This window comes from Esox lucius, chromosome 23 (assembly GCF_011004845.1).
Source record: "Esox lucius isolate fEsoLuc1 chromosome 23, fEsoLuc1.pri, whole genome shotgun sequence".
In the NCBI taxonomy this organism is placed as follows: Eukaryota; Metazoa; Chordata; class Actinopteri; order Esociformes; family Esocidae; genus Esox; species Esox lucius.
In genome coordinates, this window is record NC_047591.1 from 1592117 (window position 1) to 1608134 (window position 16018).

The following is a 16018-nucleotide window of genomic DNA, read 5'->3' on the forward strand; positions in this document are numbered from 1 at the left end:
AATGACAAAGTTAAGAGGCGTGACTTGCTGGAGGCGCCCCGGCTGCGATGTGAAGACAGTAATTAAACCGCAGCATCCACAGAAGTCAGCTGTTGTTTCAAGAGCGGAGTATATCGTTTCTGTTGTAAGTACAAGTTATTTTATTTGAAGTAATTTATTTGAATTGTGCTGCAATTACAAACGCTAACAAACAAGACATTTGAACTTTTTAAGAATTTGTAAATAAATTTTACGATTGCGCAATCCATGCATTTTTACCTGTCTTTCATATTACCTGTTCAAATCTCCGTTTTAGGTTGAGCGGAATTAAACACCCGCCGTGTTTGGTAAACACATTTTTGGGCCTTCAAATCTTGGTAAGTAGACATTTGACATTATTTTTAATCAGATTTAATTACCTGTATACGCTTGTTAATCCTATTTGCATTTAGACCAAATGAACTGCATCTGTGTAATATGTGTTTTTGTGTAATATTTACAGAAATGTTTAGGCTTGTTCTAAAGTGTTATTAACTATTGACTATGCATACAGCTGAACCTTGGTACAACATTCTTTATTCCAACAGATTGAGGACAGCCCAGTGATGATACAGAGTACAGACACCCTACCTTGTGGCTGCACAGCATGAGGGGATTTTTGTTTCATTGTTTTCTTTCATGCTTGAAAGCTGAAGGTAATACCGTCAACCCATCAACTGTGCTGTATGTAAATGTGAGTTAGAATATTTTAACCTGAATAGTGTATCGTTGTTTACACGTTAAGCAAGATAAATGGCGAAAGATAAAGCTAACAACAGACCAGACACGGAACAGCCAACAACCTCTACACATAATCTATCGACCACACCCCAAAATACAAATGAACCAAACATTACTTTGTTGCACAGCGATGCACACAATAAGCCTCAAATGCAATGCTTGTTAACCGAGCTTAGTAGCCCCCATTTTTCACACAATCTAGTTGACTCTCCTTCGAGCTCTCTGATGCAAACTCAATGCAGTGATGGCGATGTTAGAGTTATACAACGTAATGCATTTGACAATGTTGAATTACGACAGTTGATACATTTACAAAATACTGGTGAAGTTGGTGATTTTGGCACATTCTACGCAAATATTATGGCAGGCTTGGATACTTTGATTGTTAGAGCTTCAGACTTTGTACACAGGCCTGGTGATCGTCTGCAGATTGAGTTGATTGGTGAATCTCTGATAGACCCCAGAGCGGAAGAATATAATGAACACACGTTTGGTAATTTACTTGAAAGTGTTAAACAGAGTAATGCAGAGATTATGATTGATGAATCACTAGAACTGGTGGTACAAATTGTCAAAAACCGTGAGGGTGGTGCCCCGCGACGTAAAGCTCAAACACTGTTGATAGAGCAAATTATCAATAAAAAAAGAAGGCATTTATATGTGGCTGTGAATAATGATTCTACATGTTTTTCTGTTTGTTTGATGGGTATGTTGAACCCGCAGTACACACATCCTGAGGCCCTGGTTAGTGGTCGTGAGTTACATACGGGCGCTGGTTTAGCTTTAGATGATTGTGTGGCATTCACAGATATTGTTCGGTTTGAAGAAATGACAGGGTGTAAAAATTCTTTCACCGAACACGGGATGGTCACTTTACCAAGTTTCAAAACAGCGAGGACACCCACCCTAGAACCGTCTTTATGTACTTACACGATAACCACTTCTATGGTATCATGAATCTGAAGGGTTTTCTGGGTGTGTCTTATGTTTGTGACTGGTGCTATACCGGTTTCAACACCCGTGGTGATCATGGTTGTAAACATAGCTGTAGTGTCTGTCTTCATGAAGATTGTCATACCCACACCCGTAACACAAAGCAGTGCCTTGACTGTAAACGGACTGTTATTCAGATTTTTGTTATAGCCAGCATAAACGCTTGAAGCACCACAAAAGTGTGGATCGTTGGGTTAGCAGGTGTGACCAGAAGAAATATTGTGTCGATTGCGGCCGTTATTACAATGTTGGTATTACCAACTATAAAGCACACAGGTGCATGGTTAACATGTGCCCCAATTGTAACGTGGATTTGACGGTTGAAATTAATCATCAGTGTTTTATAAAACCCTCCAAGCCCGAGGACCCCAGTGAGCGCTACATATTTTATGATTTTGAGACAATTGCCAATCCGGTGAATGGTGTACACACTGCAAATGTTGTGTGCGCGATAAGCTTTGATAGCGAGACGTGGTGTTCAGCCGGAGATGGTTGTGTTGCTGCTTTTTTTCAAAAGTTTAGGCAACCGAAATATAATGACTACACATTTATAGCACACAACTCTCAAGGTTTCGATGGTTACATCTTGATGCAATACCTTGCTAACAATGGTATTGGCGTGACACTTATTGCTAATGGTAGCAAGCTCATGATTTTTACAGACAGCACATTCAATCAGAGATACATTGATAGTCATTGCTTCCTACCTATGAAGCTGTCGGCCTTGCCACGTGCTATGGGTTTTAAGGATTAGAAAAAAGGCTACTTTCCTTACAAGTTTAACATCAAGGAGAATGAGAACTATGCTGGCCCCCATCTGGAACCGCATTACTATGGTGTGAATACCATGATGGCTAAAGAAAAATATTAGTTTTTGCAATGGTATGCAACTGTTTCCACAGACCCCTTTATCATGCAGGATGAAATAAATGCTTACTGCGTGAATGATGTGGTCATCTTGAGAGAGGGTTGTGTGCACTACAGACTCAAGTTCCTGGAGTGTGGTGGTGTTGACCCATTCCGGTCAATTACGATTGCTTCGGCTTGCACGAAAGTCTATTGCAACAGATTCCTCACCAAGGACACCATTGCATTGGTCCCCTCAGACAACTACAAACGTTGTCAGAAGACATTCATGAAGTCCCACCCTACAAACCGGATGTCCCGCCCACCTGTCACATCAATATGGAAGCCCCGCCCTCCAGGGCCATAAATCACCTTTCTGACACATTATACCCTACATTAACTACTAACCTTCACCTTCCATTCATGGTAAGTAGACAAACAGTACAACTCAGAACCTAAGTATGTGGCTCTCCACAAATGTTTTAAGGCATAAACAGAAAATAACTAAATATCAAAAGATGACAATGATTTTAACCCTTTGGCGTGTACGATCACACCGGTGTGATCAATCTAGAGTGGTCCCTGAAGCGTACGATCACACCGGTGTGATTAGAACGTCATGTTTAGAACGCACCATTAGCATGCCTAGCTACAAGTACAAGTAACGTTACAATGGCTGGTCAGACCGCGCTGTTATTTACTCACATTTAGCTCAAACAGTGTTTATAACTTTATTTCCTGATTGTAATTGTTTCAAGACCATACTATGATATTAACCAGGTAGAAAGCATTCAAATCGGGACAAGAAGTGTTACTTATGTACCAACAGACAGCCAACTCTAATACACAAAACATGAATTATATTAGCGACTACTACCGATCAAAACCATTGCAAAAACTTTCTAGAAGTTACGTTACCCGTTGTATGCATTTTATATAGTTTATTCATTTTCACTGCACTGAATTACTGGTCACAATTTGTTAGCTAGCGGGCAGCTGACGTTTGCTAGCGGTTAGCTGACGTTTTCTAGCTAGCTACAGCTATAAATCAACCAACTTTTGCAGCTCTTAGAATTCGAGTCAACGAAAGAAGCTTGCAATGTATGTAGTGTTCCTTACCTAGCAAGGTGACTGTTCAAATGCTGGCGTGAGTTCAAATGCTGGAGAGTACTGAAGTCACGTACTGAAGTCACGCGCTGGGGGGGTCGGTAAGGAATATTTGAAATACTGTTGCCTCAAGATTTCTTTAGCTGGAAATTTGGTCAATTTAGTACCACTCACCCTTCACTGACGACTGAACGCGACCACAATATTGAGACTCAGTTTCATTTCTAAAGAATGGAAAACAATTATCTTGGACCATTGATGTAGGAATTTTTTTTGGAGGACTGGAGAACCTCATTAATTGCATTCGCCTGGTGTCCCATTAATTGCATTCGCCTGGTGGCTTGGAGTTTGAGGGTCCTAGATAATGGGTCCAATATCTGCAAACGAACAATCAATCAGAGTGAAACTTAAAACACTACACAAGATGTCAGTGATAATCGATATAGGAAAGTGATAATGTCTCAAATAGTTGGTAGAGAGCATCAAGGCTATTTTCTCTTATAGGCTTCATGGGAATTATGTAATTGTTAATCATTAGTTTCTAAATTGCATTTAGTTTACTAGGGTCAGTCTCAAATATATACAGATTATTTTGAATATAAGAAATGCATCCTGTAGTTTCTCTTGCATTGAATATTAGGAGGACCTGACATTTTTGACCTCTTCTTTAGACTAGGGGCCTGATGACACCCAGCTGCCCCAGTCAAGGTCCATCTGTGTGTTGGCTTTATGAAACAGATTTGATTGATTCATTGATTACAGTTATACTACGGCAAGAGAAAAATGTTTTGTTTAATTTACACATATAATCAAATCGGAGAACTAAAAAGGAGTTATCATTAACACCACAAATGACTAATATGGGATATAGAAAGAACCGTTAAATAAAGGTTTCATTTAGAATTGATATAAATATAGACAACCATTTTTGTCAGGAACGAATTTCAGATCTCACTATCTATAAAAATTAGGGTCTACATAGAACCCTTATAGGATCTAATGAGAACCCTTTGGATAAGGTTCTGCTATGAACCAATGTCAGATCTTGCTAGAACCAAATAATGGGCTGTTTGTAGAGTGTACTCTTTTGTTCTCTCTCCACTGAGCCATGATTCAGTTAGTATCCTTAGCCCTTGTGCAGTGCTTCAGGGTCAAATCAAACTAAATTTGTCACATGCTTCATAAAAAACTGGTGTAGACAACTGTGAAAAGCTATTTATGAGAGTACTGCCTTTCACATGGCCTCAAACTGCTCTTAAATGAAGAATAATTCCTGGCCTTGAAAGAGTTTGCTCTAAGCCAGAGAGTGAGCTTTCTCCTCATCTGGAAGCACATCCACTGAAAAGTGGTAATCCTACCAATACATAGTTACATGTTTAGATTACAGGCTGTCCTTCAAAGTTATATGAACAGTGTAATCTTTTGAGGAAGCTTAAACTCAAATTAGGTTTTTCTTTTCCTAATATGGCTTGCATCCTGTTCAAAGCTTAAAAAAAGAAGCTTGGTCAAGATGCTCCCACAACAGCTCAGTTGGGTTGAGATCCGGGGACTCTGCTGGCCACTCCATTATACATAGAATATCAGCTGACTGCTTCTTCCCTAAATAGTTATTGCATGGTTTGGAGCTGTGCTTTGGGTCATTAAAGAGTATGGCACAATGTATGGCACAGGGTATGGCATGGTGCCGCAAAACTCCTCAAACTTCAATTTGTCTGTCCATAACACTTTTTTCCTAATCTTCCTCTGTCCAGTCTCTGTGTTGTTTTGCCCACCTAAATATTCTCTTTTCACTGACCAGCCTGAGATATGGCTTTTTTTGTGCATCACTACAGAAGGCCAACATCCCAGAGTTGCCTCTTCACGGTTGACGTTAAGACTGGTGTTTTGAGGGTACTATTCAATGAAGCTGCCAGTTGAGGACCTGTGAAGCATCGGTTTCTCAAACTAGACATTCAAGTATTTGTCCTCTTGCTCAGTTGTGCACTGGAGCCTCCCACTCCGCTTTCTATTCTATTCCACTCTTCTTTCTGTTGTGTTGTCCTGTGAAGAGAGTAGTAAAAAGCATTGTATTACCTCTTCAGTTTCTTGGAAATTTCTAGGATGTGATTTCGCAGAATAAAAATAGACTGACGAATTTCAGAAGAAAGTTTTGTGTCTGGCCATTTTGAGCCTATAATCAAACCAACAATTGCTGATGCTTCAGATACTCAACTAAACTAATGAAGGTGGCCACTTTAATTGCAAAAAGTGTTATCCAATTATTAATTAGCCTTTTAAAATGATAAACTTGGATTAGCAAAGATAGAATATACAATAAACATTAGCAGTGAGTGTGTGTGTGTGTGTGTGTGTGTGCGCGTAGTGCCGTTACACAGGAGCAATGTTGCCATCTGTCAAAAAGAAGATACCGAGCAGCAACATCAAGGATGTTTGACTCGGTGTGCGCATGCGTGCGTGCGTGCGTGCGTGCACTTTCAGTCACTGCGTGTCCATGCATCTCTAGCGAGGTACAGTAGCTAGGTACTTACCTGTCTACCTGCCAAACTTTTTCGAATTTACTCTATATAAACTAACTGGTCAAAATTCTATTTTAAGAGTTTTACCATCGCAATATTTATCTGTTGACCTCTTACCCAACTTTTCTACACCGGGACTCTTTTTGGACATAATTAACAGAACTACTCACCCCTGAACACCCGAGGCTAAGTATCATTACAATGCCGTATCACTGCAATTGTTGTAGCAACAACACGGAGGAGAATGTTCGTCTTAAGTTAAAGATAGCAGAGTTAGAGGCTCGGCTTCTGACGCAAATGCCAGGCAAGGATTATGCTAGTGTAGAAATAGAAAAATCTGCGTCAGTGCCACCAGGTAGAAACGATAGTTTTGTTAGCCCCCCGGCACAGCTCCTGCAGCCGGGCAATAACTTTCTCTTGGTCACTGGGAAGAAATGCCGTTGACCAGTTAAACCTGAATCGTTGCTAAATCCAACGGAGACTTTGAACAGGTTTTCCCCACTGGAGTCGGAGTTAAGGCCCGAGCCGTCTTCGGAGGGGAATGATCGGCAGGCATGTTCTACCGGTGGCCTTGAAAAACTAAAAACCTTAGTCATCGGCGATTCCATTACACGCAGTATTAGACTAAAGAATCAGCCGGCGATCGTACATTGTTTACCGGGGGGCAGAGCCACCGACGTAGCCGCAAATCTGGGGTTGGTGCTAGCGCAGTCTAAAACTGGCAAGTATAGAGAGTACAGAGATATTGTTATTCACGTTGGCACCAACGATGTTAGGATGAAACAGTCAGAGGTTACGAAGCAGAACATAGCATCAGCGTGTAAACTAGCTAGAAAGATGTGTCGGCATCGAGTAATTGTCTCTGGCCCCCTCCCAGCTAGGGGTGATGACGAGCTCTACAGCAGACTTGCGCAACTCAATCGCTGGCTGAAAACAGGGCCCAACAGGAGGTAGAGTTTGTAGATAACTGGCCTTCTTTTTGGGACTTGTTCCCAGAAATAGGGCCAGGCCTGATCTGCTGAGGAGCGATGGACTCCATCCTAGCTGGAGTGGTGCTCTTCTTTTATCTAGGAACATTGACAGGAGTCTCACTCGTATAGCTTTAACATGAGATAGGGTGCAGGTCAGGCTGCAGGCTGTTAGCCAGCCTGCTAGCATAGTGGATTCTGTCAATAGCATAGCCAGAGTAGTTAGTACAGCTTTACCTATTGCCACTCTGACTTGTTCTAGGCTGAGAAAAGTTAAACAAGGTAGTGCTAACAAAAACAACCTTATTAAGATAAAGCCTTCCTCCACCTCGGTCAAAAATAAAAATGATTGTATCACTTTGCATCTCAAAATGGGACTCCTAAATATTAGATCCCTTGCTCCAAAGGCAGTTGCAGTAAATGAATTAATCTCTGATCATAAACTAGATGCTATTGGTTTATGTGAAACGTGGCTAAAGCCTAATGAATTCACTGCCTTAAATGAGGCCTCCCCTCCTGGTTATACTAGTGATCATATCCCTCGTGCATCCCGAAAAGGAGGGGGTGTTGCTAATATTTATGACAGTAAATATAAACTTACTCTCAAACATATCACTGAGTTTCATTCTTTCTAAGATTTACCCATGAAAGTTAACCAGGCCGATAAATCAATTTACATAGCTACTATTTATAGGCCCCCCGGGCCATACACATTGTTCCTCAATGAGTTTCCAGAATTCTTGTCTAACCTTGTAGTCATGGCAGATAGTATTCTAATTTTTGGCGATTTCAATATTCATATGGAAAACTCCAATGATCCTCTTCAAAAAGCCTTTGAAGCCATAATTGACTCAATGGGTTTCATCCAACATGCCTCAGGTCCAACACATTGCCACAATCATACCTTGGATTTAGTCCTGTCACGAGAAATAGATATTGTAGATCTAATCATTTACCCCCAAAATCCTGGATTATCGGATCATTGTCTTATTACATTTACTGTTAAAACAAGAAATACACTTGCCCCCCAAACAATGAGTTTCAAAAGCCGTACTATAAATTCTCGGACTACAAATAAATTCCTTGATATTCTTACAAGTTCGCTCATTAACGACAGAGTAAATAAATCTGTAAACGATCAAATCGAGGATCCATCCATCCATCTTCTTCCTCTTATCCGGGGCCGGGTCGCGGGGGCAGCAGTCTAAGCAGGGATGCCCAGACTTCCCTCTCCCCAGACACTTCCTCTAGCTCTTCCGGGGGGACACCAAGGCGTTCCCAGGCCAGCCGGGAGACATAGTCCCTCCAAGCGTGTCCTAGGTCTTCCCCGGGGTCTCCTCCCGGTGGGACGGGACCGGAACACCTTCCCAGGAAGGCGTTCCGGAGGCATCCGAAAAAGATGCCCAAGCCACCTCAGCTGACCCCTCTCGATGTGGAGGAGCAGCGGCTCTACTCTGAGCTCCTCCCGGGTGACAGAGCTTCTCACCCTATGTCTAAGGGATCGCCCGGCCACCCTGCGGAGAAAGCTCATTTCGGCCGCCTGTATCCGGGATCTTGTCCTTTCGGTCATGACCCAAAGCTCATGACCATAGGTGAGAGTAGGAACGTAGATTGACTGGTAAATCGAGAGCTTCGCCTTGCGGCTCAGCTCTTTCTTCACCACGACAGACCGATACATCGACTGCATTACTGCAGAAGCTGCACCGATCCGTCTGTCAATCTCCCGTTCCATCCTTCCCTCACTCGTGAACAAGACCCCTAGATACTTAAACTCCTCCACTTGAGGCAGGCACTCTCCACCAACCTGAAGTGGGCAAGCCACCCTTTTCCGACTGAGGATCTAAACTCAATACTGCGAAAAACATTAGACACAGTTGCACCACTAAAAACTTAGTGCTGCTTTTGACACTATTGATCACTCCCTTCTCTTAGAGAGACTGGAAACCCATATTGGGCTACGTGGACATGTTCTAGCCTGGTTTAAATCTTATTTATCTGAAAGATATCAGTTCGTTAGTGTGGATGGCATATCCTCTGACAACTCAAAGGTATGCTTTGGAGTTCCTCAAGGCTCGGTTCTGGGCCCATTATTGTTCTCACTATATATGCTCCCTCTGGGCGATGTAATCCGAAATCACAATATTAACTTTCACTGTTATGCTGATGACACACAGTTATATATTTCAATGAAGCATGGAGAAGCCCCTAAATTAGCTATTTTGGAAGCATGCGTTTCAGATATTAGGAAGTGGATGACAGAGAATTTCTTGCTCTTAAACTCAAATAAAACAGAAATGCTCCTTTTAGGACCCAAAAAACAAAGAGCGTTGTTAGCAGATCTCACAGTGAACCTCGACGGCTGCATGGTCATATCCCAAAAAAATGGTAAAAACCTTGGCGTTACCCTTGACCCTGACCTCTCCTTTGAAGAACAAATAAAATATGTCTCGAGTTGCTTATTTTCATCTTCGAAACATTGCAAAAATTAGAAACTTTCTATCAAAAACTGATGCAGAAAAATGTATCCATGCTTTTTCGTTACTTCTAGATTATATTACTGCAATGCTCTTCTCTCTGGTTATCCAGACAAATTAATAAATAAATAAACTTCAATTAGTGCTGCACACGGCTGCTAGAATCCTAACTAGAACAAACAAATTTGAATACCCCTGTCCTGGCGTCCTTACATTGGCTGCCTGTTAGGGTTAGGGCTGATTTTAAGGTTTTACTCTTGACCTATAAATCAATACATGGACTTGCTCCTACTTACCTTGCTGAAATGATCCAGCCATACATACCTACACGTAACCTTAGATCGCAAGATGCAGGCCTTTTAACTGTACCTAGAATTTCTAAACAAACAGTTGGCGGCAGGGCCTTTTCTCATAGAGCTCCACTCCTGTGGAACGATCTGCCAATTAAGATTAGAAATGCAAACTCAGTGCAAACTTTCAAGTGTCTACTAAAAACTCATCTTTACAGCACGGTTTATAATTAGGTGTAGCCTGGTCCGGGGGCGTGAAGGTGACCAGTAGGCTTGATACTGTCCACCCTTGCTGTCTTGCCAGGTGGGCTCTCGTCGCCACTGGGATGCCCTCCCTCCAATGCCTTTCGGGGGAAGAGTCACTGGCTTGTTGTTGACACTCTGTTGCGCACTTGTGCAATTGGGCTGTACGCTGCTAGCAATACTCGGCCCTCATTCAGGGGGGTTGCGGTTGGTGGGTGTCCCTTTGGTTGATGCCTGGCAATGTGGTTGGATTGATTTCCTACCTGTTGGGCCCTGTCCGGGGCCTCCCCTGGGTAGGGCCACAGTGTCACCGGACCCCCCCCGTCTCAGTTCCAAGGTGTTACGCTGCTATATTATTGTGCTGGGGGATATGAGGGATGTACTACTAACTTTTCTCAGTCTCCTCCAGTTTTAAATTTTAGGAGGAGATGAGGTCCTGGTCCACACCTGCGGATTACCTGGTTTGAGGGGCCCGTTGCTGTCCCTGTCCTTGTCCACCTGGTCATACTTCTGACCTAGTCTAAAATCAAATAGACTCTGGATTTAGCCCGGATAAATTTATTTATTATTCCAATTGGACTCTTAATATCTCACACGGCACAGCCAGAAGAGGACTGGTCACCCCTCTGAGCCTGGGTCCTCTCTAGGTTTCTTCCTAAAATTCGACCTTCTTGGAGTTTTTCCTAGCCACTGAAATTCAACACTACTGTTGTTTGCTCCTTGGGGTTTAAGGCCGGGTGTCTCTGTAAAGCACTTTGTGACAACTGCTGTTGTAAAAAGGGCTTTATAAATACATTTGATTGATCTCACAAAAGTAAGTACACCCCTCACATTTTTGTAAATATTTGATTTTACCTTTTCATATGACAACACTGAAGAAATGACACTGTACTACAATGTAAAGTAGTGAATGTACAGCTTGTATAACAGTGTAAATTTGCTGTCAACTCAAAATAACTCGACACACAGCCATTAATGTCTAAACGGCTGGCAACAAAAGTGAGTATACCCCTAAGTGAAAATGTCCAAATTGGGCCCAATTAGCCATTTTCCCTCCCCAGTGACATGTCTCATGTGTGAATGGGGAGCAGGTGTGTTAAATTTGGAGTCATCGCTGTCACACTCCCTCATACAGGTCACTGGAAGTTCAACATGGCACCTCATGGCAAAGAACTCTCTGAGGATCTGGAAAAAAAAAATTGTTGCTCTACATTAAGATGGCCTAGGCTATAAGAAGATTGCCAAGACCCTGACACTAAGCTGCAGCACGGTGGCCAAGACCATACAGCGGTTTAACAGGACAGGTTCCACTAAGAACAGGCCTTGCCATGGTTGACCAAAGTAGTTGAGTGCATGTGCTCAGCGTCATATCCAGAGGTTGTCTTTGGGAAATAGACGTATGAGTGCTGCCAGCATTGCTGCAGAGGTTAAAGGGGAGCCTGTCAGTGCTCAGACCATACGCTGCACATTGCATCAAATTGGTCTGAATGGCTGTCATCCCAGGAGGAAGCCTCTTCTAAAGATGATGTGCAAGAAAGCCTACAAACAGTTTGCTGAAGACAAGCAGACTAAGGACATGGATTCCTGGAACCATGTCCTGTGGTCTTATGAGACCAAGATAAACGTATTTGGTTCAGATGGTGTCAAGCGTGTGTGGTGGCAACCAGGTGAGGAGTACAAAGACAAGTGTGTCTTTCCTACAGTCAAGCATGGTGGTGGGAGTGGCATGGTCTGGAGCTGCATGAGTGCTACCAGCACTGGGGAGCTACAGTTCATTGAGGGAACCATGAATGCCAGCATGTACTGTGACATACTGAAACAGAGCATGATCCCTTCCCTTTGGAGACTGGGCTGCAGGGCAGTATTCCAACATAACGACCCCAAATACACATCAAAGACGACCACTGCCTTGCTAAAGAAGCTGAAGGTGATGGACTGGCCAAGCATGTCTCCAGACCTAAACCCTATTGAGCATCTGTGGGGCATCCTCAAACAGAAGGTGGAGGAGTGTAAGTTCTCTAACACCTACCAGCTCCGTGATGTCGTCATGGAGGAATGGAAGAGGACCCCAATGGCAACCGGTGAAGCTCTGGTGAAGTCCATGCCCAAGAGGGTTAAGGCAGTGCTGGAAAATAATGGTGGCCACACAAAATATTGACACTTTTCACTTAGGGGTGTACTCACTTTTGTTGCCAGCGGTTTAGACATTAATGGCTGTGTGTTGATTTATTTTGAGGGACAGCAAATTTACACTGTTATACAAGCTGTAAACTCACTACTTAACATTGTAGCAAAGTGTCATTTCTTCAGTGTTGAAAAGGTATAATCAAATATTTACATAAATATGAGGGGTGTACTCACTTTTGTGAGATACTGTATGTGTACCCAAAAGCACATCTGTAAACAAACTTTTTCCCACAACACCAACACAAGCAAATGTTAGTAAGACTTGAATGTAGAGTATCACTGTCCAATCAATCAAATGTATTTATAAAACCATTTTTACATCAGCAGTTGTCAATGTGCTTTCACAAAACACCCAGTCTTTGAGGACCGAAACCTTTCGGGTTTTTTAATTCTACCTGGTGGTTTATGGCATTCAGCTGGTGTCCCAGGTCTGTGTCAGTCACTGGCAAGAAGGAGAAGATAAACTGATATTTTTCAAGCCCATCAGTACACAAATTGTACAGCCCTGGGCTACAGGTTTCTTTTGTTTAATGACAATTGAGAACCAATTCTAATTTTCAATGACAACCTAGCCACAATATTTCAGTTACATGAAGACAAGACAAAGAACCACATGAATACCATAGACACAAAAACAAAATGACACTAAAAAAAAACAAGATGCCTAGAGATAGCTTTAACAATGCGGCAGGTGCTGAATCAGATTGTTTATTTAAATTTGAAGGAAAGAGTGAGGTGTGATGAAATTGTCATTTCTCCCAGTCAGTGTCATCTGTGAATTTAAATTAATGACGACAAAAGGAAGAGTAGGCTTTAGGTGACATCTCAAAGTGAAAGATCAATAGCAACCTGGGTTGTGTTAGGAGTAGCAGATGTTATTCCAAAAGGGACTTGTCTGGTGAGGGCCAGTTAACCAGAGTGTAAAGGTCACAGTGATGAGTATTAAAAGGGACCGTTGTTGACAAAACAGATGGGAGTGTGGTAAATTACATCTAATTTACTGTGGAGATTTTTAGTGGCAGGTCTATAGTTGTACATAAAGGGTTGGAGAGGGCCAGATACGGATGAGTAGTTACTAGCTAATGTATGCATTTGTGCATGAGCATACACAAAGAAAATGCATCTGACCAGCTTTCGGCTATGTCTTCCTTCTGTAGATTGAAATCACGCTGCTTGGCTTGGCAACTGTGGTTAACCTACTGCAGAGCCAGAAGGAGAGTCTTATACAACCAGATGCTCCATCCATCTCTTCAAACAGAGAAACACATTCAAAGTATCACCAAATCATCACAGCAGCCTTCCAGCTCTCCTTAGCTAGTGCACAAAGGATGCTGGAACACACAAAGCAGCTGACAACCTCTCTCTATTGTCATAATCAGCATATTGCATCTTCAGCTCTGAATAGGCCCCTGTTGAAAGGCACTTTTGATATCTGGGCTCAACACTGAGGAACGTTACACATGAGAAACACTATACACATGAGAAACACTTTTTAGAAATGTGATTTCTGGCAATAGCATAAAGGGTCGATGAGGAGCAACACACATGGTTTAGTCTCTGAGAAGAGGATAGAGATTATACAGTGACAGGCTGACTATGGAAATGTCTTACTAAAGTATTAGAATAGATAAGTCATGCAGGATGTGTGCGCATGTGTGTGTATAAACACCAATGTGCAAGGAAGAAGCACACAGCTTTACCAATCATAAAATGTCTGTTCAGAGAAATATTGTACAGTTTTCTACTAGTTCATATTTCAACTGTATTGCCTGTGGGAGACCACCAGGCACTCTGAGCCTTCACTCCTTATATAATGACATAAATGGACATGCTAATTATCATAACACTTCAATTCTCCCTCTTCATCAAGCCTTTAGAATGTTCCAGCTAACAACATGTTTCTTTGTAGCCTTTTGAACATAACTTTTAAAAGGCCTGTAGAAAACACAAATGTTCCTTAAGGGTTTCCCAACTGTCCGCTATGAAACCAGCTTTGTTTTCAGCTAAAAGTATGGTTCCAGAGAGAACACTACATGCATCAAAAGGGCATAACCAAAAAGGCGTTTAAAGAGTTAGCCAACAAGAAAGTCTAAAGAACCCTCATGGAAGACTTTGTGTCGTAACTGTGATTTAAATTAGTCAGTGAAATCTTTATACATTTGTCTTCACTGACAAAATGCTCCCGCAGAGAGCCAGCTAGCTTCTGCGTCCCAATGCGTTGCAAAGCTGCGACACACCCACTCCAATCTGTGCTCCCACGAGACCTTGACACTGTTTGAAAAGTCCCATTGAAAGTAATTATTTACTCGTGGGAAGAAACATTGTAGCAGTCATCATTTGGTACCACTATGGCAATCAATGGTATGCAGCATAAAGCATTCCAAAATACTTTACTGGGGTCGATTGCACTATACGTAGGTCGAAAATTATTGAGTCAGTATGCCGACCATCATTTGAACACTCGGTTGCATGTGTTTAACCTGAGATAATCAGAGCACAAATCATGACATGTTCTGCGGTAGCAGCTTCCGTGGCACGCTTTTCCAAGGCAAGCAAATATTTATTATGATGTAAATATATCGCAGTTTAAGCCTTTATAAACGTATAGTCATATGTGCGTTCAAACCGCAGCCGACCAACGCAAACTCAAACAAGTTCAGAGCAAGAAAAAACTCCTTTAGTCTATGACGTCAGCCTGGTTCGGAGACAATATCAGTGCATTTATTGGACACCAACTTCAGCAACACTTTCTCTTTCCCGTCCGAGATCCAGCTGCTCAGATGAACTAAAACGGTGACTACTGATGATAGAAGATACACAGAGAGAACAGAGGACAAACTTACTTGAAGGTAAGGATGCATAATGGTCTGTATGATTTGTGGCTTGTGTTGTCCGCCATCCTTTTGCCCCAAAAGTCGTTGGTGAAAATGTTACGCAAGCTGGACCCGGGCCGGACGTCGGGGTTGTTGCTGATAGCCCACACATCGTCGTGGACAAACTCCCCGTGCACAGAGTTGCCGTAGCACAACGCGCAGAGAGCCAGCAGCACCGCATATCGACCTGCTCCTCTCCCCGCTTCTAACGGGATCGACGACAAGCGGAGCGGGCCAGGGGTCTTCTCTCGTCTGTGCATTGTCATGTCGGCCCTCGTTTTGCAACGATCGGCTTGGAGCAAGGGGAAACCCGGGGTGAGTTTGGAGCCATCTCCGTTCCGCTAGATAGACAGGTAGCGACTGCGTAACCTACTGTGGGAAGTGGGGATTGACTGAGGAACCGCAGTCAACGAGCAGAGAAGCCTCCTACTGACGCATGCGCACAACCAGACACCGTTCTCCCCGAGCCAGAGATTCATTAGCACCACCTAGGCCCCAGACCGAAAATCAATAGCGCGCGGTGCTGTAATTCAGCCGCCACCGACATGACCTTTATCTTCTGAGGAGGCCAATAATAAACTAATGATTGGCTGCAATGGGCGGTGGTGACGCGCTAATAGAGTGACAGACAAGGACGTGCCTTAGCTGTCTGAACGTTGTGTGGACTATGAGAAAACTACCTCCACTTTGTGTCTTTGTACCCGACCCCACTGACCGCTAGCCTATAATAAAACTAGCATGCAGAATATACAGACATCAAAA

General features: G+C 42.8%; 1 protein-coding gene across 2 annotated transcripts in view; it reads right to left on the bottom strand.

The window, feature by feature from the left end:
- tmtc1 (transmembrane O-mannosyltransferase targeting cadherins 1) overlaps positions 1 to 15782 on the bottom strand; it is a 314311-nt gene extending 298529 nt beyond the window's left edge. Inside the window, exon 1 of one of the 2 annotated variants that reach the window (XM_034290060.1) lies at positions 15227 to 15782. In XM_034290060.1, the coding sequence (XP_034145951.1) occupies positions 15227 to 15522 (296 nt within the window). In that variant the 5' untranslated portion in view covers positions 15523 to 15782. The remainder of the gene's footprint in view (positions 1 to 15226) is intronic. The other variant, XM_034290061.1, reaches the window with a different exon arrangement.
- Between the last annotated feature and the right edge of the window lie 236 nt (positions 15783 to 16018).